General features: G+C 39.0%; 1 protein-coding gene across 4 annotated transcripts in view; it reads left to right on the top strand.

Annotated features, from left to right (window-relative positions):
* The window catches only part of FGD4 (FYVE, RhoGEF and PH domain containing 4), a 111,194-nt gene that overhangs the window by 9,352 nt on the left and 76,854 nt on the right, over positions 1–24,988 (top strand). The window contains exon 1 of one of the 4 annotated variants that reach the window (XM_074583035.1): positions 1,904–2,265. The exons of 2 other annotated variants lie outside the window; for them this stretch is intronic. Coding sequence is in view for 1 of the 2 variants with exons in the window: in XM_074583007.1 (XP_074439108.1) it covers positions 9,395–9,416 (22 nt within the window). In the remaining variant the exon portion in view is untranslated. Of the gene's footprint in view, positions 1–1,903; positions 2,266–9,302; positions 9,417–24,988 lie in introns of those variants that run through there. One more of the 4 variants, XM_074583007.1, reaches the window with a different exon arrangement.

The raw sequence follows: 24,988 nt of genomic DNA, 5'->3' as shown, positions 1-24,988 counted from the left end.
GGGACTTCAAAACCTAAATGAGTTACCTCTTCCAAGGGCTTTGAGAGAGCTTAAACAAACAAGTGTCTGTTCGTCCTGACTGTGGAGAATTATTACTTCCTGGTTTTAACAACTGTTAACTTTTAACAGTATAATCTCTGCTCTTCTTATGTGGCTGATAAAACAGTGTATTTAACTAGTTTTATGTGGGTATTTTTGGTAGTTTTCAGCAAACGCAGTTGAGCTGCAACAGAAAAGTAGGCTTGCCATTTCACAATCTGAGTACTATTGGGATGTTGGAATGTGGTACATAACAGGTGAATCTTATCACTGTGAATATGGTGTCCTCTTTATTTCCTAAATGCCATTCAGCACTCATGTCAGACTGGATCCTGATTAAAACTAATCTTTATTGGGTTTTTGTGCCTCATGTAACTTACAGAAAATGTTGAGACAGAAAGGTGATATTTTCTAAATGTAAAAGGGAATAAAAAGGGATTAAGGAGTTTCACTGTGCATGTCTTATGGTTTTCTGATTTAAATATTTACATCATTTAGAAAACTGAGGAGTATTTCTAGGGATGTCTTGCCCATCTTGAATTGCTACATTACTTTTTTCCCCACAGAGTTCAACAGTGATGTTTAAAGGTATTTGCCAAGCCTGTATTAATTGCATGTGTTCTGCTGAGGTCAAGGCGTACATGTTCAGCATTCATCTGAAATAGCACAAGATACTTAACAACTGTGGGCAGGACCATGATCCTCTTATTTGAGACATCAGAAAGCCTTCACGGTCGTCTTAAAATTTCTTTGATACAAATAATTCAGACTCTTATTCTCTAAAATTCATTACTTTCACTGTGGTTTTCTGAGAGAATATTAACATAGTCCTTTCAAAAAGGAAAGTGTTTTTAAAGCTGACAGAGAGAAAAATGGCCAGTGTCAGGAAGACTGTGGTGGTAGTGCTGCTGAAGTATCTCTGTGGGGCAGATCTGGGGCACAGCAGTTTAACATAACTCTTTTTCACTTAATGTGTCTAGGCATGATGTAATGAATACTCAAATTTGGTGAAGGTATTGAATCCAAACCCTCACTTGAGTTGCAGTGCTGTATAGTCACTTCTCTACAAGTTATGTTGTTCAGGTCCAGTAAGTGCCATAAATGCCCCTTTGCAGCGCCAAGCTTTTCAATTGTTTGGTTTTGTTTGTGTTTTTTTTTTTTGTTTGTTTGTTTGGTTTTTTTTTCTCAGAGGTGCTTGGGAGGTATTCTACAGATCCAGAAAAAAATTACAGAAATTTTCTATTAGAGTAACATTTTGGAGAAAGCTTCCTGCAGGAAAAAAAAAAATCAGATTCCCTCTGCTGCCCTGTGGTGTAGAATGTCATTGCTCACACCAAATACTGGCTTAAAAAAAAAAAAAAGTACATCTTTCACCATTTGCTTCCTCTGGTCCCAGGGAAGGAGATTAACGACCTGAGGAGAAGTAGGTGACATGCTCTGTGAAGACTGTGGGAGTGCATATATTTAGTAGTCTTCTATTTTCCACAGAGCTCTGCTGAGCTCTGTTTGCTAGTACAAAAGTACACATAAGAAGGAAAAAAAAGAATCACCACACTTCATCCCCCTGTGCTTCCCATATGTTCATTCAAAGGTAATACTTCGTGTCACTAATATTTGGGCTGCCTTTGTGTCTATGCACCACCCTGAATCTACAGCTTGGGATGGAAATGGAGGAATTTCTCCAAGTATTTTTCCGCCTTCAAGAAATCAAACAAAGCAGCTGTATGCTGTCAAATGTTAGCTTCAGTTTCAGGAAGGAAAAATGCTTTTTAAATATGAAAAGTGAGAATGTATCATCCTTGCTAAGACTGACAAGGACTGCATGCTTATTATAGTCAGTGAGATAATAAGGAACACTAACTGCGGATAAGGCTAGCAGCGCTGGAAACTGTAAATACACAGAGCTGAGGTATCTCAAGTACTACCATTGGATTTTTTTTTTTTTGGGGGGGGTACATGTGGAAGGGCAGGTTGTTTGAAGTTAAAATACAATGTTTACAGTGGCTCAGGGTGTAGAAGCAGGATCAGCTTTCTGATAAGGGTTTTTCCTAGGTACGGTACACAAGGTGTTAGAAAAGCAGAAGCTGTTTAGTAACTGGAAGTAAGGAGAGAGGACTGCAAGCTGACTGCGTGGTGCTGAAAGGACTCTTTATCCTAAGGATTTTTCCGTTTTTATTTTATTGGTGTGGCTTACATTGAGAGAAGGCAGAAGATTTCTGATAGCTGGTAAGTAGCGTGTTAAACTTTGAAAATTTCTGAAATGCTGAACAGCAGCTGCCAACAAGCCACACAATAAAACTAGGTAATCCTGTGCTAATGAAGAACTTCCATTTTTACCTTAAGGTCTTGAATGACGTATATTCAAGAAAATAGAAGCAAATCATCTATGTTTTTGTGTAGAATGTATACCGTTGTCTTCCCCTGTCTTTTTTTTTCTATATGTGGATGTCATATCATTGAAAAATGTGCTGCTTAAATTATGATTATATAATTAATTATTTGGGGAGTGTGGTCCTTAGCTGTCGCATGGTTCCTGTTAATGTGGGCTGGTTGGTTGCTTTTTAATCCTGTTGTGGAAAACATGATTTATTTTTTTTTTTAAAGTAAGGTGTGTTAAAATCTTTTAGCAAATCGGAAGTAAATTTGAGAGACTGTAACCTTGACCTTGCAGGTCAATTGAGAGACTTCAGTATTATGTAAAATAAATGGGTCTGATATCCATATTTTGGGGTGGTTGTTGTTTTTGTTCAAAAGGTTATAGGTGGCTTGCCACAGACAGAAACTACTGTAGGGGGAAAAAGAAAGGGATTTTTTTTTAATTTTTTTTTTATTATTATTATTTTTACAAACAGCATTGGGTCAGTGTTTAACCATTTGGGACATAATGGCAATCTACACAAATATTACCTACAGGTTGCTGGAAAATTAGGAACACCTTCAAAAGCTAAAGTAGAAAATAATGAACTAAAAATTGTGATTAAGAAAATATAAAGGTCTCTGAGGAGAATGTGTCTAATGCTAGGTTTCTGCCAGCTCACAGTGCTTGTACTGCACAGGCTGCTTCAGCCAGCTGCGGTGCTGCAATTTTGTACCTAAGGGACTGATTTCTCAATGCATTGGCTTTGTCACAGGCATTGCAGTATAAGTAGTTCTTCCAAGATGCTTTTATTGGTAATCTAAAAATATTCCCTGCGTATAAAACAGCAGGGGGGCAATCCAATCCCTAATGTAATTTGGTAGACTGTACTGCACCTAAGCATTAGGATATGGTTGGACTTGGATACGGTTTGGATGTAAGCATTTGGGTATGGGTAATACCTTCAAGTATTAAACCTTCAATTGTATAATGCGATTTTTTTTTTATTTTTTTTTTTTTTCCACCCTGACATTAAGCCTGACGTACTGTTCTTCATTTTAGCAACTAAAGGTCGGGAGCAATGCCTCCTAGTCATATCTGATTTGGTTTTTTGTAACTCCAGTTCTTTCACAGGCTTTCGGTTAATGCTTTTTTGTCTTGTATTGGAAATAACCATGTCTGCCATATGCCTATGGAGTAACAGGGAAAAGGGCTACACAAACCGAGGTTGTTCTTCAGGATTATCTGCCCGCATATATATTTAAGTAAAGCTGTCTACCTGTCCTGTTAGCACAATGGCTACTGTAAGCACAAGGCCAAAGACGGTAGACTGACACAATCAAGTCACCAATTCTTAGTATTTGCTTTGGAATAAAATCATTATGGTTGGAAGAGACCTTTAGCATTATCAAGTCCAACCCTTAACCTAGCACTGCCAATTTACTACTAAACCATGTCCCTCAGCACTACATCTGCACATCTTCTAAATACCTCCAGGGATGGTGACACAACCACTTCCCTGGGCAGCCTGTGCCAATGTTTGATAACCCTTTTGGTGAAGAATTTTTTCCTGATGTCCAGTCTAAACCTCCTCTAGCGCAACTTGAGGCTGTTTACTCTTGTCCTATCGCCTGTTACTTGGGAGAAGAGACCGACCCCCACCTCACTACAACCCCAGCTCCCTCAGCTGCTCCTCATAAGACTTGTGCTTTAGACCCTTCACCAGCTTTGTTGCCCTTCTCTGAATACGCATCAATTTTCTATTGATGACAAGGCTAGTTTTTTCTTTTAAATACCATACTGAATTTGTGTAGAAAATGTAAACTGAGTGAATTTTGTACGTTGAAGTTAGTAGTTAATGCACATCTGATATTGTAAGAGAATGTAATAGATTATAGACAAGTTTCTAGTAGTCAGAAATCTTCATTAAAATCTTTGTAATAACTCAGTAGTGACTTGCATTTGTCTATTACTGCAGCAGTCAAACCAGAAATATTTCAAGGCCTCAAATATTATCTAAAGTTGAAGTTTTCCCTTTTCAAATGGTCACTTCAGCCATGCTTTTATCAGTGGTGTGCAGCAGCAGCGTGCTCTCTGGCTGATTTTTCTGCAGGCGATCTGAAGGACAGTGTCTGCCACAATTGCTGCCTTCTGCAGGGTCTCGGGGCACCGACACGTGAAGCCAGCAGCTCACGTGGCATTGGGGCCATGTCCACCGAGGTTCTCCTGTTCCTGCATTCTTCCCAACCTCCTCAGCATGGTGTAGAAAGAAACAAACTCTTTCTGTTCTGAACAAATGGAATCAAAATACAGTAGTCACTTCTGCAGGATGATCATCTCTTATTTTGCTTATAGGTTATATAGCACGATGAGATCAAGATCCATCTGGGTACAATAACAAATTATCAAAGAATTTGCTACCAAGAATTTAATTTAGCAGCAAACTGTATAGACTGCCTTTTTTTTTTGATTCTGCTATTGTGGTTTCTACAATGATTATACTGTAAGAGAAATAACCTGAAGATCCTTTTTTCACAGCATATTGAATCAATGAGAGGTTTTTCTTGATGTGACCTTAGACTGATTGGTTTGTTCCTTCAACTGATTGCTCCCTGTGGTTACTTATCCTTAGCAAAAACACCCTAAGAAGAATAAAGCGAACTCTCTTACTGTTTTCTCCCTATTTACTTGAAATTTTGGGGGGGGGTTTGGTTGTGTTGTTTTGTTTTATTATTATCCTGTTCCCTAATTAGGACTTAGCAGAGACATCTAGGAATATACGGAAAAAATAACTTTCTGAAAAGATGCATAATGTTTGTTTCCCGATTAGTGGATTGTGGAGAAATGTCTGTATGTCCTCTCTGATTCGCTTATCTGATATTAAATACAAGGCAGGTTTGTACTTGTTCTGTTAATCCTAATTTAGGTGTTTGAATTTAAAAAAGAAATAAATACAGACCTGTGTTTTTCATCTCCTCAGAGGCTAAAATGAAGGTAATTTTATATTCTAACCCTATACATATGACAAGAATCTGATTTTTGAAATCTAAAACGGAATTTATTCAACTTCAATTAAGGTAATTTTAATATAATAGGGCTAATAAGGTAATTTATAGTTAAATAATTTTCTTCAACTTCAGTATCTTTCAAAACTTCCACCATTTTGGTTTACAGACAGAACTATGCCTTGCTGTGTTGAAAATGTGGAAATTCAATATTAGTACATGGTACCTATGGAAACTTAAAATATGAGCAGCTGTATATTGCTCTTAATTGAGAAATATCAATAAAACATTGTATGAGATCCAACAATATTTAGGAAATCTTGACAGATAAATATTTAACTCGGTGTCAGTACATAGGTAGGAGTCCTGCACAGGCAGGCACAGTCAACGCAGTATTTTCTTTGACTTCATATTTGAATTTAAAACAACCTTATTTCCCTGCTCCACACCACCTCACTGAATTCTTCACCAGCCTCTATTATAAAAAAAAAAAAAAACAAAAAAAAACCAAAACCAACCTCCCTAAATTGCTTCCTTGCTGGAACCAGAATGCAAAGGCTGCAGCCTGGTTTATTCTCTCCAGTATGTTCAGCACAGCAGCTGTACACACGCAGCAATGGGGAAGGTGAGCTTTCCACGTCGGACTCTTGCATCTTTCCAGCTCTTGCTGCAATTCTTTGGGCCAGAGCTAGTGGGGTGGCTGCCGTCACCGCCGCAGTAGTGCCGTGCTCCGACGGCAGGGGCTACTGCTGTATTTCTAGCTGGCTCTGATTCAGCGAAGTTGGTCTGGTTTTTCCTTCCTGCTAGCGATTATGGGCCTGGCCTGCAGGTTGTTTTTTGATTTAGCAGTTGCTAGGGGCATAATTTTAAAAGCCGGAGAAACTCCTTAGGGGTTCTGAGCTTTTCATATCCGGTGAAAAAGGTGAACTGGTAACAGTATTGGTTGTATATGGTGTGCTTGTGACTGTATGGAGGAATGTACTCCATGGATTACAACACGGCTATGGATTATAACAGGTCCATGTGTTTTCTGCGTAGCGTAATTGTCCCAGCTGTCTGTTATCAAACTGTTTTGCATTCTTCCCTCTATCTTCTTTAATATGTATGTTCAAATAAAGCTCCTCACTGGGCATAGTTTTTAATAAAACAGAAAACTGGCTGACATGGAAAAGAACTGCGTTCAAGTTGAATGTTCATATGTTGAACTTCTTTGGACTCTTCAAAACACTTCAGTACTGACCTACAGCCAGTAACCAGGTTGCATTTCTCTAAGGTTTAGTTTAACTGTGGATCATTTGCAAATATTCTGTGCCTGGTAATACTGTGATTCAATAGAAATGGTTGTGCTGAGTAAATTGGCCATGTGATATAACAGGTAAGGGGATTTCTACCCTATCAACTCTATATTTGTATCTAATCAGGCCTGGTCTTTTATATGGTCAAGGTGAAAGAAATATGACCAGGTAGGACATAAGATTGTTTCCCACAGACTTCATTCAAAAGATCTCTCTTTCACAGATTAATCTGTGATTAATCATAAAATGGTTACATTTAGCAGTAGCTTAGCATGTTGGTCTTCTATCGTTAGTTCAAAGTCTGGAATGAAATCAGAGCGATTTACCTGCATATTTCTTGCTTTGTGAGTGGCTGTCTTGGAGCTGGAGATCAATAGCAAAAATTTGGAATTGAGGATAAACTGCCTGTGGAAAAGGATATAGATGATTATTGCTAGTGAAAGACCCTTAACCTTTACTGTTCAGAATTCTTTTTCGTATCTGGAATGCAGTTACTTATGCTGAATAGTGAAACCTTTCTAAAATTCAGTTTTGCTTTCTGCTTCCAATGGTAATAGATGCCCTTACAAAAAAGCAAGTGCAAATGCAACCTTCTCATTTTCCCAGGCTCTAAGTAACTTAGCACTTCACAGGTGCCTTCAGAGACTGCTCTGAAAGTTTAGTGAATCCTGCTCTGAATCCATCAGTGAATCTGCTGACGGTTGGCAAACAAAATTTGCCTCAGCAGCTTTCTCTCTGTCCCTCCTTCTTACAACTGAGCAGCATAACAAGGAATGATGTACAAGTTAATGGCTATATTTTTTTGGATGTAAGAAGCAGATGGATTTTTAAGTGCGCTTCCATCTAAATAAGAACAAATGATCCCTAGGACTGTTTTGTCAAATGATAGGCCAAAGCACTGGGTCCTATGCTATATACCATGTCCAAAATTAGTAAAAATATCTGACCCATGGTTTCGAATTAAGCGTTCTGCTATACTGAAGCCATGTAAGAATCATACTTCGTCTATCCTAAGTATATCTCGTTGCCCTCTTCAAGTCATTGACCTGACTGGGAAAGTCAGTCCTGGTTTTACAAAATTATCATGCTGAGCGATCAGTAGTAGCCCTCAGAACGGTGACTGTAATTCTCAAGGTGACATGGAGCAATCGGAGATTAATGGCACCATGGGCTGACCATTTCACAAGACTGAAATCTTCTATTTGTCTGCAGCTGGAGATTGTCTGACTGCTCGTAGATTTCTGGGATTTTAAGGGAGAACTGTGGGATGGTTTTCAAGTGAAATGAAAGCCCAGTATTTTTTTGTCTCATTAAAATAAAAGTCATGATAGTCCATACAGAAAATTTTCCATGGCTTAATTTTTTAAAAAACAAAACAAACTATTGTAGCTATCCAAGATTTTGATCAGATACTGGGTCTGTGTTGGTAATATAATACCTAAATTTTGATTTTATTTTCAAGCAGCTCTGTATAGGAGGTAATACAGTTTTGAAAGGATTTAGGCTCTTTGCAAGTTATTTCTTCACAACCAGCATGCTTTCCTTGTAATGTTCCCATTTGTATTATTGGATTGATCTCTCTATCTTATTGGACAAATAAGTATTAAAGCTTTATGTTGCTGTATAAACCACTTGAAAAGAGTATGGTGCACAAGACTGAAGGTGATATTTTGATGTGTATTTTAGGGTGTGTTCACATCACAGGCTATGAAGTTAGAGAAACCAAAACTACATAGCTGGTTATCACTTTTGGACTGCTCTGCTGATACAGAGACTGCTTTGACAGCATCGTGGTGAAGAGACATCCTTCAAAACATTCACCTAGTATACAATCAATGCAAGATGTTTCAGCTGCAGGGCTATTCCAAAACTGTTTGATACGATCTCTTGAATACTTGTGAAACTGAGAGGAGATGACTGGAAGCTATGATCTCTTTTGTGTCCTGGATCTCCTAAGAAAATGACCTTTTCCTTCAGCCAAATAACTGGAGTAAGATGAAGCATATGTGCAACAATCTCAGAAGTATTTTCAGTGTGGATGCCTTCTTTTAAAGATAAACTAGTAAGGAGCAGGTGTCTTTAAAAAGACATGGCCCTCAAGTGTGGGTGGTAAAAATCCCACTTGTTACGGAGGTCAACTCAGGCTTTCCTATAGAAACGGTAAGCAATGCTCAGCAGGCAACGACATTGCTCTGTAAGGAATGGCGAAGTGCAGGCTAACAATATATTCTCCTGGTAGCTACAGTTGTGGGTTTTCCATTCATCCAGGCAGACTTTCAATGTTCACTTAAGTATCTGCTTTCTGGGTATGTGTTGTGCATGTAGAGTGCAACAGTAAGAATGAAGGGGAGGTGTTCTGAGTTTGTGATGGGTCTTGCCATCTTCCTGTGCATCCCTAGATAGGAGCAAATTAGTCTTAGAGGATATATCAGAAGGTAGGAGTAAAGCTGTCACTTTCAAAAACCAGCATATTCATAAAGTAGCTAAAAAGGGCAATATTCTGGGTGAACAAAAGCTCTCCCTCTCATTTTGGCCTTGAAAGCCACAAAGGGAAGTGAAAGACAGTGAGCCCTTCAGTGTGTAGGCTGTGCAGCCGCCTTGAGTGTTGGTGTTGAGGATGTGAGCAGAAAGTCAGCGTGGTGTAGACAGAAATGTCTTTTGACATACGTAGAAGAAATGAAGTCATAAATTCTTAACAAATGCACTTATATGTCTTCACCGGTAAGTTAATAAATTCCTGTGATTAGACAAAACTGCTTCAGAATAGCAAGGGTATGGTATGGGTTCCACCATTTTCTAGGGAGCTTTTTTTCTTAAGGCAGAAATTTAATGTAGTGGATATTTAATGGAAAAAGTAGTTGGGGATTTGTTTACCTAGGAATGTTAAAGGGCAAAAAGGAAAAAGAAATAACATTTAAACTGTATTCAATTCTGCTGACAATGTTATTCAGAATTAAAATAGCCTTTTAAATTCCAACCTGTAGTTAATTAGGATTGATTGTCTGTTTCTAAATCACACATAGGGAAAGCAGAAGTACTGCTCAGTGCGGTTAATCAGAGAGTTGCAAGAGCAAGGCTGAAAGCATTCCGTTCTACAGCCGGGATTTTCTGTACAAATGTAACAGATAAATAGCCTGTTTTTCTCAGGTACTGAGTTTGAGCTTTTCTGAAAAACAGTTCACTAATTTACAAGTCTAAATACTAGATTTGTATTTTCTAACTTTAGGCATGCAAACCAACAGATTCAAGTGCATAATTTCAAAGATTAGTACCAGTAAGTACATTCTTAGGTGTTGTGGCTATTTTTAGAAATCCGATAAATACATACCATATATTAAAAAAAGTTTTCCTGCCGCTTTTCTGAGTGTTAAAATTATCAGTAAGTAAATCTAACCTCAGCAAATAGCATCTGCAGACAGCAGAGGTTTGTGCTGCCGTGAAAATGGCAGGTCTAGAATGCAGTAATTAGAGAGGGTAGTCGATACTTGTTAATGAAGGCAGTGCTTGTCATCTGTCTTTGAAGGGGGAGCAAAGCAGCGCTGCCCGTCCTGCAGCGCCTTATTGACCTGCTACAGCAACCGCTCTCTGCTTGCATGGCTAACCCGTGGAATAATTGGCATGCTTTCTTTAAAAATAAATAACCTATTTTCCAAAAATTCTGGAAGCAGGTCAAGAAAAATGGAAGACACTTAGGACTGCAAGGGGTACGTCTGGGTACATTATGTGTGTGGGCAATTACAAAGGTGTGTTTTTATTCTGGTGGGATTTACAAGCTCCAATAGCTGCCTTTTGAGAACAATTTTCACGTCTTTTTTCAATGTAACTTTGATTTTTGTTAAATAAATCAGTCTAGCAGGGTTTTACACCTCATAAGTTGAAGGAGGGGCATTTAGTCTGTGAACTGCTTGCTGCTGTGGTAGGATAAATGAAATACGAGATGTTGGCAGACAAGCTTTTAGACATTCTTCTTTGAGTGATTTAAAAACCTCTTTGAGAAAGATTGCTGCAGCGTAATTCCATTAACTGTATGGGATGCCTATGCAGTAGCCAGGCATGTTACTGCCCTTGAATTTGCATTTTGTCCACTCCTTTATTTGTGCTGTTCCCATGAACGTTTTTTCTGCTTTTTTCCTGGGATGCCAACTTCTAGGAGGTGATCAGAATAGCCGGCTTGTGTCAGTAACCTCTTCTTTATTGTAGCTGTCAGAGCAAGTTTGCCAGGATCAAAGATGGAGAAAGAGTTTCTATTAGAAAATGAGTCTTTGCGTGGCATTTCTTTTAAGGCTATTCTAAATCTGGCTTCAGATGAAGAACATGTCACTAAGGTCTCTGTTACGCTATTTAGTTCCGCGATTACAGAAGAAAGTACCAAAGATGGAGAGCTGTTCATTTTCCCATGAAAGAGGAAAGCTGCTACTTTTCTCCTTGTAGAGCAAGGTAAATGAAAGAGAAAACTTTGCGAAATTCCTCTATGAAACATTATTAAATCATTTTAACCAGTTTTATTCAAGGTAGGTGTACTGCCATGAGCAAGAAAAACTAGTAAAAGAACCAAATTCTGCTTCTTCACATTATCCTGCTTGTTATGCTTATTAGTGTAATTTGGTAGTGACCAAGGCTGTTCTCAAGCTCTTAGAGCAGCCTATAAACATGCCAGGAAGGGTCATGATACAGTGCAGTACTCCCAGAGCAACCCCACATAAAGCAAAATGTCCCTTCCTTCTGCTGATTCCTGGGCTTCCCGTGTTTGTGATTCCTGAGTCTATCGCTTGCAAGCCTACGTTGAAGTATATGGATTCACCTTTTTTTAATTCTTCAAAAAAGGTTCAGATATTTAAAATATTTTCTTACTCAATTAATACTGAGAACTATGATAATTTAAAATCTTGCTAGTATTTTAATGGAAAAAACTTTTTGGAAATGACTTCTGTCAGGACTGCTCTAACTTGATAGTTGCAAGATGGTGCAGTTACAGACCGCTGGTGCTAATGGTGGGCTTTAGATGGCCAGCCTAAGCCTACAGGTATTTAAAACTTATTTGCTGTGATGTTTACAAGATGCCCACGTAAACTTTAGTGGAGTTGACCTGCTGGTATGTTGATACGAGTTCTAGACCTGTATTTGTCAATGGCTTGCTTTGTAGATGGTTTGTGTTCTGATGTTCACAGTCCTTTACATTTTCTGCACTAAACTTAGTGTGTTGGTCTCTTGATCTTAATGTGGAGGCTACGCCAACAGAAGCGGTTGCTTCTGTGCTCATAGAGGGTTATGAATTCAGCCAGGCGGGGGCCCTAGGAGAGGTAGTGTCTTTTATACTGGTACAACTGGGGAGAGAAAAAAGGGTAGGAAGTCAAGCTTTTGAGTACACTGAACCTCACCAAAATTGAATGTTGCATTTCAGGCTTATTTTTCCCTCTTCTCTCTCTGGTAAATCTGCTCACAGTTGAAGTGCAGCTGGGGCCTTGTTTGGGAAAGTGTAACCTCAAAGCACAAGTCTTGTATGACTAAAGAATGAGCTATATTGGGTCTATCTGTTTGTACTGTTTGACAGATGAAAGGCCTTATTTAGAATTAGATGCTTCCTCTCTGCTGCCTTGATGGAAGCATGAAATCCTTCTCGTTTGACCGGGCTGTGTGTGCTTTGAAGTAAGGAGGGAAGAAAATGATGCTTTAAACAAGGCATTTGAGTTCTTGTAAGAGTTCTGGGAACAACACGAAAAGAACGGATGTTCTGAGTATGAAATACCATTTTTCAAGGGAAAAATGTTTTCTTAAAAGAAAGTATATTAAAATTATATTGCTAATTCCAGTTCTGTAAATTTTACAGAAGCCAGGCATAGGCGGAGGAGAGGGAGTTCAGTTTTGTTTTTGTAAATACAAAGAACAAAGCATAGTTGACTGATAGACTTATCATTGTTTCTAGATGAAGTGTTTTCTGTCACCCATAAAAAAATCCTTTCCATCTTCATAAACTTCTGCTTGTGTGGCTAAACTAACCGGGACAAACCAAGCCACTTAAATTCAGAAAATTGTAAACATGTCCACTTGTCTCAATCCTATACTCACTTCTTTTGTACACTTTATCAAATAGGAACTTCAAAATTCTTAGTAATAAGCACGTATTTACCTCTGTATTAACTTTGAGAAAGAATACAAAAATACTCAATTTCAGCATTAGTCAGGTATATGACCCCAGGGCCTGCAATGGTCTCAGGTAAAACTGTAACCACCACAGTTGTTAACTGAAGTTTCCAGCCGTAATGTGCTTTAAGAAGGAAAAAGGGAGGGAAAGGGAAAATGCAAGCTCTTTCCAAACACAGAGTGCAGGCTTTAAGCAGGTTGTAAATTTAGGGTCCTATGTTGCATCAGGGGTGGTGCTATCTGCAATTTGCTAAACAAGGCCTTTGCATGAGGTTTAAGCATTGATTTTGCCATACTTCTTCCATGGGCTGCAGGCTGTGGAGCAAGAAGTGTGGGAGGTCATAGAGCAAGTGGCATATAATATCTATGTGTGTGTCCGTGTATGTGAAGGAGTTTGCTGGTACTCATACAGACATGCAGCAAGGGAAACGAGTGTGTTGAGGTAGAGCAGATTCATAGAATCATAAAATGTGTTGGGTTGGAAGGGACCTTTAAAGGTCATCTAGTCCAACCCTGCGGCAATAAGCAGGGACATCTTCAACTAGATCAGGCTGCTCAGAGCCTCATCAAGCCTGGCCTTGAATGTCTCCAGGGATGGGGCCTCCACCACCTCTCTGGGCAACCTGTGCCAGTGTCTGGCCACCCTCATTTTAAAGAACTTCTTCCTAATGTCTAATCTAAATCTACCCTGCTCTAGTTCAAAACCATTGCCCCTTGTCCTATCGCTACATACCCTTGCAAACAGCCCCTCCCCAGCTTTCTTCTAGACCCCTTCAGATTGGAACAACAGATAAGAGAACAGAAAAGGTCATGTGTGAGGAGGTAGGGTGAGTGGAGTAGGTAAGAAGGTAGACAATCTATCAGTTGTCCTTTCTGTATAGGATGAGTTTTCTCCTTTGAAGTTTGGTTTGGAAGCAGACATATGTATGTTCTGCTTTGAGTTCAGCAGCTAAGTGTGCTTGCACACTATTTATTACCAGAACCCAAATGAACCGTGTGGAGCTCTCGCATTCTTGTCTTTCTAGCTGATCTACACACAATTGGAAGGAAATAGTCCAAGCTTGTTTGGTTTTCAAATGTACAGCTCAATAACGTACTTGGTATTTCAGTTTCCGTACTCAGCCTGAGCTACTGCTGGGCCCTTCCCCAGGCTGCTGTAGAAGGTGTGAAGGCAGCCACCCTGCTTCTTTTGTGCAACTGGTGGCACTCCGATCCTACCAGTGGCATCCTTTCCAGAAAGGTCAGTCTACTAAGGTGGTTCTGTCATGAGCTCTTTATTTATTTTTTTTCTTTCCTTCTTATTTCTTTAATGATCTGGTTCAGGGCTTGCCAGACATTGCTTTGTATAAGGCTGGCTTAAAAGTTACTGTTCTCTCCTGGCCTCCTAGACTACCAGAAGTCCTTTTGTCTGAGTTGTCTGCCATAGTTCAGGAAGTCCTAGCCCTGTACTCTTTTGCTTACTGTCATGTTATGTGATCTTCCTGTGAATTTTTGTCCTTGGCTTTAGGATCCTGACATTGCCTAGAAATAGCTCACTGCCGTTTTTTTGCATCAGGCTGTACTGTAACTATGAGACTTGTAGAGCAGAAAGACTGTGGTATGCAACACTGTAACTGCAATGCAAATCAGTTCTGATGAAGTACCGTCTTTATGTAGTGGAGGTTCCCAGTGATCACCTAGGTATCTCAGAGAACAGCTTGTTCCTTTCTGGAACTTGACTTGTGTCCAGTTTTAAAAAAATAAAAAAAGTGTAACTGTTTCTCTATAATACTTGATCTTCCTGTAATAGTCATAGTGAAACTGGTGAGCCAATGTCAGTGTGTGAAATTAAGTTTATTTTTTAAAACTTCCTTCTTTGTCTTAAATATATTCCAGGTACGTATTATCATCATACCTATGAAGCTCCATACAGTGAGTGTCTGATAGATAACTCTAATCTTGTTAAATTTTCTTTGAACTTTTACTCCTCTTGACACTTGAACTTCTAAATACCATTGTTGTATACGTATGTGTACCACAGGAAAGGATTGGCTAAGATACACATCTTTTGTTAAGAAGGTGTTTTTAAACTGACTTGTACAGTGTGAATGTTAATTTTTTTTTTTATTATTTATTTTTTAAAATTGCTCTTAAATGTAGTCAAGCCGCTTTGTACTTACGAGTTCTGTCTTCAGTTTTTCTCTCTCATTATGTGTCCCTAGATACGATTCTTGAGGCTGAAGTAGGATTTTGAGGTTCCTGTTTTGTGGGCCAGTTTGTTCCGTAAATAGAAAAGTAAATGGCTGGCTGGCTGCTTTTTCAACAGGAAGTCTATACTGCCTTAGAGATTTGTCTGACCGTCACTGAAAGTAACAGCTATACTGATCGCTCTGAAGCAGCAGTGAAATACAATAACCATGATTGAACTGCTTCACCATGTGATTATGGTGGAGGAGAATGCTATAAAATAATGAACTGTTGGGTAGCAGTAGAATTCTGCCCTTTTTTTAGTATGTTTGTGGCTTCCAGTGGCTTCTACTTTTTGTCATGCTTGTTACCTAGATATTTAAGCCTTTACAACAACACCTGATGATAGCATCTAGTCTTCTGCCAAATAATCATCTTCAGTGTGGAGTAGCTCCCCACACACATTGGGTACTGGTCACCCTTGTAACTACAGAGGAACAAAATTATACCTGCTGGTTCCCTCAAAACTGGTAAATTTTATATCATTCAGTTGCTTCTGATTGAAGAGAATGGGTAGCAGAACTTCTGGCTAAAAGTTTATAGGCTGGAATAAATGTTTCCTGATTGTTTCGAGTGGCTAAAGTAAGTGTCAGCTGGTTCTGGGGGTGTTAAAGGACATGACAGTGTGCTTCTGGATCTAGGTTTCTTTCTGCACCTGTCTTTGACATGCTTTTTCCAGCTAATGCAGTATGTGATATATAACATCTGTACTTAGGTTTCAAATATAATGAATTGCTTTTTATGTTGGTTTGGGCACTTTTACATCGCTTCCTCCAACATCTGTTTGAGGGGGTTCCTGTTAAACTCTTAGAAATATCACATGGGCAATTTGATCATCCTTCGCATCGCTTTTGATGTCAATGCTATGCCATACAGAGAGATTTTTCTGTAAAAAAAAAAAAAAAAAAAAAAAAAAAAAAAAAAATCTGAAAAAAATTCCTACTTTATAGCTTAGTTGCAAGCACACTCTTACGTGGGGAAAACCTTGATACTTTTTCTTGGGTTAGTTTTTACTAGATTTATCCCTTTTAAGTCCTAAAATACTTGGAAGTATACTTCTCTAAAAAAATCTTGAGAGAGTGTTGCTGAGAGCCCTGTATATGAATAATCTTAAAATACTGAGAGAAATGTTATATCTACTGTCTTCCCAGAAGCACCATGCATCACCCAGTAAAAATAGATTTGTGATGATATAGTAGTAGCAACATTCTCAGTCTAGAAGTTGTTCCCTTTGGAGTGGGATGTGCAGAACTGAATTCAGATGGGCACATGGGAGACTGGCAGCTCTGCGGGTAGGGATGTGAGCAGGAGAAAAGCCACACTGGTTGCATTTTTGGAATAGCTGTTTCGATGCTGCACCTGGGAAATCGTGAGCTGACTTTTAACCAAATCCCTGGTATCCTGGAAATTTGCTTTCTTCTCCATGGAATTTTTCCTTACAAGGTCAGTACTTAAATTCCCTAGTGGCATTTTTCAAATACACTTTTAGAACAGCTAACTCTTTAAAACTTGGCAGAGACAAGCAGCTGCAGCCCTAAAATGATCCTTGGCAATTGACTACTGCTTTCCCCAGCTGGCAAGTTTTCCTGTTGTTTTCCTCTTCCCTTTTGTGTCAGGCAGTTGATGATATTTATTTGTCCTGTAATGGGAAAGCAGTTTCCGCCATCCCATATTAGAACAAAGTCTGATTTTTATTTTGATTCCTGGGTGCTTTTTTTATATTCCTCTTTCATGTAGCTACTTAAAAACACCATGGGTGCCATCCAGGACAGTGTCTTTGTTTTTCTTGTTTTATAAATATCTGCACAGCCTCAAGTAATTAATGATTGTTTCCTCCTTGTACATTCATAGTCAGTGGGATTATTAATGCTGTGGTTACCTGCAGAGAAGACTGCATGGAGAATTAAGGAATACGTTGAGGGCAAAAAAATTCGTTGTGGAGCCAGAGAATTTGAATTTATATTTCTTAAAGTAAGTCAGTAGTTTACCATCAGATTTGTTCTCTTTTGTCATGGAATTTTTGACATTTTAAATTATCTGTGTAGGATATAATGTAGTAATTCCTTCATTGATTCCTGTTTGGATTAGTGTTTCCCAGGTTTTATCATGGATAGCTTTCTGTTGTGTTGGTTCAAAGCATCTCTAAGACAAATGCAGATTTTTTGTAAACTGTGTATTTGAATGTGAAGAGGGGACAGTCGTGTGGTGAGCTTCGTGCTTTGAAAAGGGTTAAGGTGCCCTGTGCTCCATTCTAGTTTTTAATGGAGCTCATTTATCTGGGAAGGTGAAGCCACTTTTCTGAACTGAAGGGTTTATTAAACTAATTCTTACATGTTTTCTATGGTATGGTCTTGATAATCTATTCTCTCTTTCTAATCTTAATCTCTCTATTGTCCCAGAGTATTCCTGTAAATTATTCCTCTCTACCCTAAATAAACTATTTAGGAATTAATAGTTAGACATAAGTAAAACGGAGTGATGGGTGAAAAAGAGTCCAAATTAGGGTTTTTTTCTGAGGTATGAACTCCATTGCTCTATGGGATATTTTAGCAGCTGTGAGTATTGTTAGTTTCCAAATTGATGATACATGTGGTGTTCCAGGGAATTTGCTTATGACTTAGCTAAGGGTCCAAGGTGGTGATGTGCTTCGTCCATGGAAATTGTCTGCAAACCTATTTTCTGTGAATAATGATAAATTGATATTGTTATTATTTCTGCTTTCCTGCTTCTTCCTAATCCCAACCCCTCAATTTGAATAAAAGCCAAAGAACTCAAACCTAACACGTTACTCTGACATTTAGTATGTCCATTTATTTTTATACAAATAGTTGTGCCATGCCTTCATACACCAAAATGTAAAAATTCTTTCCCTTCTATGGAGTTACTGAACTCTTCAAAGGACCTTTTGGGAAAGAAACCCACCAAAACAGTTTTGCAAAGTTCTTCTTGGCTCTTTCTTGTTTATGTTGTCTTTCTGTCACGTACGCAAACAGTTCAGGGCAGGGCAAAACTTAAAGCACTTGAAATTTAGCAGATGAATAAAGATAATGACTAACAGTTACTGATGACGTTCTTGTGGTACTTTAAATTATTCTCAGAGCAAAGCAATCCGCACAGCGTTAAATTGTTGTATTTGAGCTTGGAGGAGGAGCCACCTTATCCTGTTGTACTTACATTTTTGGAATGCTGCCCTTTTGGTAGGGACAAGATGGTCAGACAGTGATTCTGGGGATGGCTCTGGCTCCCAAAGCAATTTTGGTAGTCCTCTGAAGGACACTGGTCAATTGATATGCCAGCCAAATAGTAGTTATTGGCTGAAAGACAGGGAAAGAAGAGGAATTCCTTTTTCCTGGGTTAATACCAGGGTTGATACTGTTCCATATTGTCATTAAGTACATGGACTATGGAAAGAAGGGCATTTTCAGCCATTTTGTGGCTGATGCTAAATGGGGTGGGAAGCGGTTGATATGGGTAGGTTGGGGATGCTTTTCAGAGGGACTTTATCAGGGTGGAAAAATGGATTGAGAGAAACCTCATGTAGTTCATCATGGGCAACTGAAAGTTTTAGTATCTGGGCTGGAAAATCTCTATGCAGTAGTATAAGCTGGAGGTTGGAGAGCAGCGCTACAGAAAAGGACATGAAAAGCTGATGAAGTGGAATGTGAGTCGGCAGTGTGCCCTTGTGGTGAAACAGGACCAACTGCAGCAGGTCAAGAAAGCAAGTCTTTCAGTGACAGTTCTGCAGCTGCCAAACCACATCTGGAGTATTGTGTCCAGTGCTGGGCTCCCTGGAAGGAAGATGCTGATGAACCGGAGCAAGTCCAGTTGACTAAGGTGATTGGGGCTGATGCATATGACATAAGAGCCTGATGGTACAGGGTTTGTCCAGAAGAGACATCTACGGAGTAACTTACTACTATTTTCTGTCACCTGTTGGTGGGGGCAGGGAATGGAGATGACAGACTCTCTGCAGAGAACCACAATCTCAGCACAAGAGGCAACAGATGCAACTGCAACAAAGGAAATTCCGTCAGGGGAAGAAAAATTTGGCATCAGGGTAGTCAAACAGTTGGAGAGGTGCCCAGAGGGCCTATGGGATCTCCACCCTCGGAGGCACTTGCAGCTCAAATGCCAAGGTCTAGACCACCTTGATCTCAGCTGGCCCTACTCTGAGCAGGGCACTGGACCAGGTGACCTTAGAGGCTCCTTCAAAAATAAGTTACTGTCTGAACGGAGGTAGGGAGGAGAGTGGCTTAAACCAGTTGGGGTCTGACAACATATGTTGGATCAGCTGTTGTGACCTGCAGATGTTCCTGTAAGAGTGTAGATGCCCGAATGCTTAACTGGAAATACAAATGTCCCAAAGCATACAGAAGTTTTCCTTCTCTTTTCCTTACTTTATTCAATAATATGCACTAACACTTAGGAGAGTGACGTCTTACAGCTGTAAGACAATAAGAATATGTATTATGGGAGGGGCTGCACTGAAGAAGCCCTTACTGAGATAGCCTTTGTCATTGTCTGCTGTTTTATCTAAGACGGGTGAAGTAGTTGTGTTTGCCTCCTACAGAAAAGAACGCAGCACAGACTTCTGGATCTTGGATAGCAAAAGAAACCATGCAGAGCATGGTCATGGTTTGTGCTCTCTCTAGTCCAGCACCATAGCTGCAAGAACTTTTCTCTTGTGGAAGATTTTATTCCCTCTCCTCTGCTTTCCACATCTTCATTTTTTAAGGAAGTTATTCAATTATGTACTCACTGAATATATCATGTAATATACAATATTATATCTTGAGACATCTTCCTTGGTCTTTTAGTTACTGTGATCATCAGTCCTGAAGGAACAACAGACTTAATTTTTTCTTGTACAGTCATTTTTCCTTCTAGGTGTCCAGGTACATAATAGAATGCCAGATAAGATGATAATGCACGCTATGATCCAGATCTTGCAAAAGCGGATTCCTCAAATGGGAGCAGCAAATTCAAGCCTGTTCTGACTGGTTATTTAGTGGCTTGTTTTTTGAATTGATTGCCTAACTTCAGGCATCTGCTTTGAAAGTCTTTTATGAGAATTTCATCCATCATACAGACAAATAGTTTCAGTTCTGGAAGAGGTAAAAAGTAATAACTTCCACCCCCCAACCTCCAGTCAGTCATGGTGGTTGATGGAAATGCTCAACAATCTCTTCTGACAAATGCCTCAGACATACTGCAGTACCATAGATATGTTTGAGTCCTGTACAGTAAAGATCAAAGGAATCCTTGGAAAAGGCAAAGCTGACCTGTTTTGGGTTGTTTTTTTTTTTTTGATGTTTGTAAAGGCTTTTTTTTATTATTTTTTAAAGGTGTGAGTGTAGAACATGGAGCTCTTCTGGCTGCAGTATGTCTTTCCATGTGCAACTGATTTCAAAGTCATGATGAAGATGTCCTAAACCATAAAAAGATTAGGAAGCAGCTAAAAGAATAAGTAGCAATGTTTGCACTGTGAAATGGTGAGTCAGAGTCATGGGTGTATGTGGCCATGGACTTGGCAAAATGCAGGGCAGCTGTTCAGAATCTGCAGTAAAGGGAGAGGGAACCAAATGAAAGTAGTTGTTCCTTTTTTAAAAAAAAAAACCCAAAACTTAAGGGCACTGATCATCTAAACATTTCTGTATTTAAAAACAAATTTAAAAAAAATTTTCCAGAGTGTATTTGCTGAATAGTAATGTAGTTATCATGAAGGTTTTGGCATGAAGTAAGCTTAGAGTAAAGAGCTTTTGTGTTTGTTTAGCTCTGTGAGCTATTTCCAGTTTACTTGGCTCTTGCTGCATGAAAAAGCCTGCCACTGCTGATGAATATAATTTACCACTTTAATTCAGGGGGACATGTATTGAACGTACAAGTGTAAGGACAATCAGATGTTGGCAACCTGATGTGATCTGAACATGATTAATAATAGCTCTGCAGGGCCTGGCTTGTTTATAGTCCAAACAAACAAACACCACCACCCCCTTCTCTGAAATGGAAGCAAACTTCTGTGCTTATGTGTATGTCAGCGTTCTTGAGCAGCTCCTCTTTTCCTTTAGCTTTCTTGCTTGCAAACTTGTGAGCCAAATGATGGACTGGATGAGTTTCAGGTTTTGTTATAAACAATTTTCTGTTTCAAGGAGTTTGCCGGTTTTTTTTCCTTCTTATTGGCTATTCTACTGAAATTGGATGTTGAGTGGGTGAGTCTAAAATTGTACGAAGCCGCTGTTTCAGAATACCTGAGGCTTTGTCCCTTGGTCGTGACATAGTGTATGAGCAACAAAATCTAAGAAGGGAGTACTTGTTTATCTTGGTTGTCTATAAAAAGAAAAAAGCTAACTGAATATAATCAGAGCTATGGTTTTGTTAGTCCGCTGGAAATGGAGTAGACTGTGGTGTGAACATGGAAAAATTCCTCTGAACACGCATAACATTTTTGCTTATTTTGGGTTAGAGGTTGGTAATCTTAATATGGGTCCTTGGCAGACTTTGGTTTTTCAATATTCAGTGAAGGTATATGTTGTCAAAGGAGGAAGGGAAAATAGCAAGAACATTTGCCGTCATGTAGTGTACTTATGTAGGCTTCCTGTGTATCCCAAGGGAACTTCTCAGATCTTTCTGCTCTCAAACCTAAACAACATAATCTCTCAAATCTCCAGAGAGATTGCTGAGGAAGACAGTAAGGCTTCTTGTGGTTTACAGTGTCCTCATAGTCTAAATGACTGTGACTGGAGTCTCAGCTATTTCTTCAGTGTTTCCTGAGCTCTTGGTGAAAACAAAATGGTTGAATTTTCCTTTTTGAAATAAAATGTTGAGCAGTCTCTGCCGGCATTCAATAAGCAACATAGGTGTTTCTAGCTGCCAGCTGCTGCTTTAGAGGGAGGTGGTAAATCTACAGGATGTATATTGTGTTCAGAGGAATACACTATGGTCAGTTTGGCAGTCTTCCACTGCTGGTGTGTTGTATTGAGTCAGCTGAAGTATTTCTATCCATTTTTAGCATTGCTTTTGATAAATCACAAATGTTGATGCCTTTGGTTTGACAACTGAGTGTCTTAAATTTGGACGTGCTAACTTCTCGGAGTTAAGGAGTGGTTGCATTTTGGAGATTATTTGTTTTGGATCATGTAGGACTGAGTTAAAAATCTCTTCCGGGGTGCTCTGTCTCCATTCTGTAGCTTCCAGGTATGAATGTCACAAGTTATTAAAATCTCTACTTGTTATGGAATAGAGTGACTCGTTAGTAGCTGACTCTGAAACCTGTTAGAATACAGATTTTGCTATATTGTGTCCCACCATAATATGGGACTACCTTAAAATTAGATTGCAATATACCAAAGCAATAGAAATAGATTATTTGAAGAGACAGAAGAAAAAAATCACTGTCTTACAGTGCAGCCTTAGTTATTTGTCATAAAAGGCTTGATGTTAGTTTAAATAAAAGGCAGTGTAATACATGATACAGTGGTACGGTATTCTAGGTAATTGTAGTCCAGATGACTAAGTGCTCTTTGTAGACTGTCGGATGCAGGTGTCTTCCTGTTGATGACAGCAATCACTCCTAATGGTTATAGTGCCGAAATCAAATGTAACTCTGCAAAATGAAAAGCAGAATTTTTGTTTCATTAATTTCTATTCAGCTATCACTTCCTTCTATAACCTGACATTGCAGGAAGAACGAGTGTGAAAATTCAGTGTGTCTGCTGTTAAAGTTGCTGGAGGTTGGTAGAAGTAACATGACCAAAAGAACATTATAATTCATACTGAGAGCTTTCAAATACTACCTTCATGGCTTGAAGGAAAGGGTGAGGAGGGTTTCTGGGTGAGATAGTGGACAGCATTAGAGATGATGATGTTTAAACTCCATTTTCTCTGAGAATACTGAGGATCTCAGTGCAGCTAATAGGAGAAAATGAGAGTTGTTGACTTATGCTAGTAGCACCACATGGGTTTCTGGTGAAGAACCATTAAAATCCAATTCATAAATTCATCAGCTGAACTGCCTGACTGCACTGTATTTTTCTTTCTCTTCTATTAGGCTGAAGTAGGTGTAGTGCATGCATTTGATGATGTATTCTTCTCGCAGCCATCTTCCCAGGATGGACTAGGCATACCAATTATGCCTCACGGCTCAGCATTGGACTACGTAGTCTCCTTAATATTTCTTCCATTCATGTATTTCTAGAACTGTCTTATTGATCACTAAATGACAGTTACCTAAAATAAAAATTTTCATACTTGATTAAGCAATAGTGCAGTAGATACATGCTCCACACTTTGTTTTAGCTCACAGCGCCTCCTGTTTTTAAAAACAAATCAGTTTGAGGAAGGGGTACTCCAGTGGGTGTCACTGGAGTCTTGCTAGCGTAGCTGTTTACGAAAGGCCCTGTTTTGCATGTATGGGGCAATTCATCTTGACTTTGCAAGCATTTATCCATTCGTTTTTCTGCTTTGCATTGTGATTGTATCTTACTATCATGGAAGTCAATAAAGTCTTCAATTGTTTCTCAAACTAAAAGAACACCAAAAAAACCCAAACCCCCAAAAGATTTTGGCTTTTTATTTGCTTAATTTTGTCACTTCTTTTATGATTTCAAACTTTTCCCAATATGAGGGCTGCGAAATGCTTTCATGTGGCACCTCAGATTTGCTATAATTATTCTTCTGTTGCCAGCAGTTGGGACTTCTAATACATTGAGAGATAATGATACTACCTGTTTTTTCAAGTAATCCTTTTCTACAGCTGATGCCTAAAAGTTCTGTTTATAAAGGGATGCACACATTACAACTTCAAAGGAAAAAGAGTGTCTGAAAGAGGCAGTTAGTTACACACAGTGGTTTGTATGACATAGCTTACACCTCATGTCTTTGGAAATCTGTTGAAATAGGCACTTCCTCCCCCCCCCCCCCCCCCCCCCCCCGCATGTAATGTACCTAAAATGAGCAATGGAGTATGTAATGAACTTTTAAAGAAGCTGCGTGGAGGGGGTGGTGTGTCAGATGAGTATCTGGCTGTCTAAAAAACTTTCTAAAAAAAGCTGCTGGCATTATGTCTGCCTGATGCTGTAGGATTTTGTCATAAGGGCTCATTATTGTGGTGTGCCGGAAAATGTAAAGTCTCTTATTCTGCCTGAAAATTCTCTAATACCCCTTCAGTAATGTAATAGTCAATGCAGAAAAGAGTCAGAAGGTTTTGGCAGTCACTGCTTACATCCTTCTTATGCTGAATTTTGTATGGCTCAAACATGTAGCAGTAGAAGGACTGGAGGCCTTCTGCTGAAGTTGGGTTTAAAGACCACAAAGATGAGAAGAAAAATGGAAGAGCATCAAACGCAAATTATAAGATTGTTATGTTTATGAGTTTCCTAGTACTAGAAGTTAACAAATAACTCACTACTAGACAGTTAATACTATGAAAAGAGTAGTGAGACTGCAAGTGGAAGCAACTTATACAAATCCTTTCTCTGAATTTATTCGTATGTTTCTAGTTCTTCACAAAATAAAACGCAGAACTGCTTTTCTACATTGAGTGACAGTCATTCTGCATTGCCAGAGCTGCCCATTATTATCTTAAGAAGTGAGGGTTCTCAAAAGGTCTTAAAGATGTGACTGGAATATAGCTTATATAATGTGGAATAGAACATAGCTATAGAGTTCTCCTTCTTGATGGCATTGAGTCAAGTGAATCTTGACCTGTAAGGATTTTTTTTCTTTTTAAAGAAACGTTTTCTTTGACTTAAGTACCCACTCGCACAATCTGTTGTTAGTATGTGTTGAAATATTTCTTGTTGCTTATTTCCTGAGCTATGTCAGTTAGTGATGAAATTCAGAACTTCCTTTTTCATATAATGAGTTCTTAATGTTAATTCTATCCCCAGTTTAAGGAGGACTGTCTCCTAGATGGGTACAGTTACTTG

The sequence above is a fragment of the Larus michahellis genome, chromosome 1 (assembly GCF_964199755.1).
Source record: "Larus michahellis chromosome 1, bLarMic1.1, whole genome shotgun sequence".
Classification (NCBI taxonomy): domain Eukaryota; kingdom Metazoa; phylum Chordata; class Aves; order Charadriiformes; family Laridae; genus Larus; species Larus michahellis.
The sequence above is the reverse complement of the archived record's forward strand: the minus strand, read 5'-3'. Positions and strand labels throughout refer to the sequence as shown.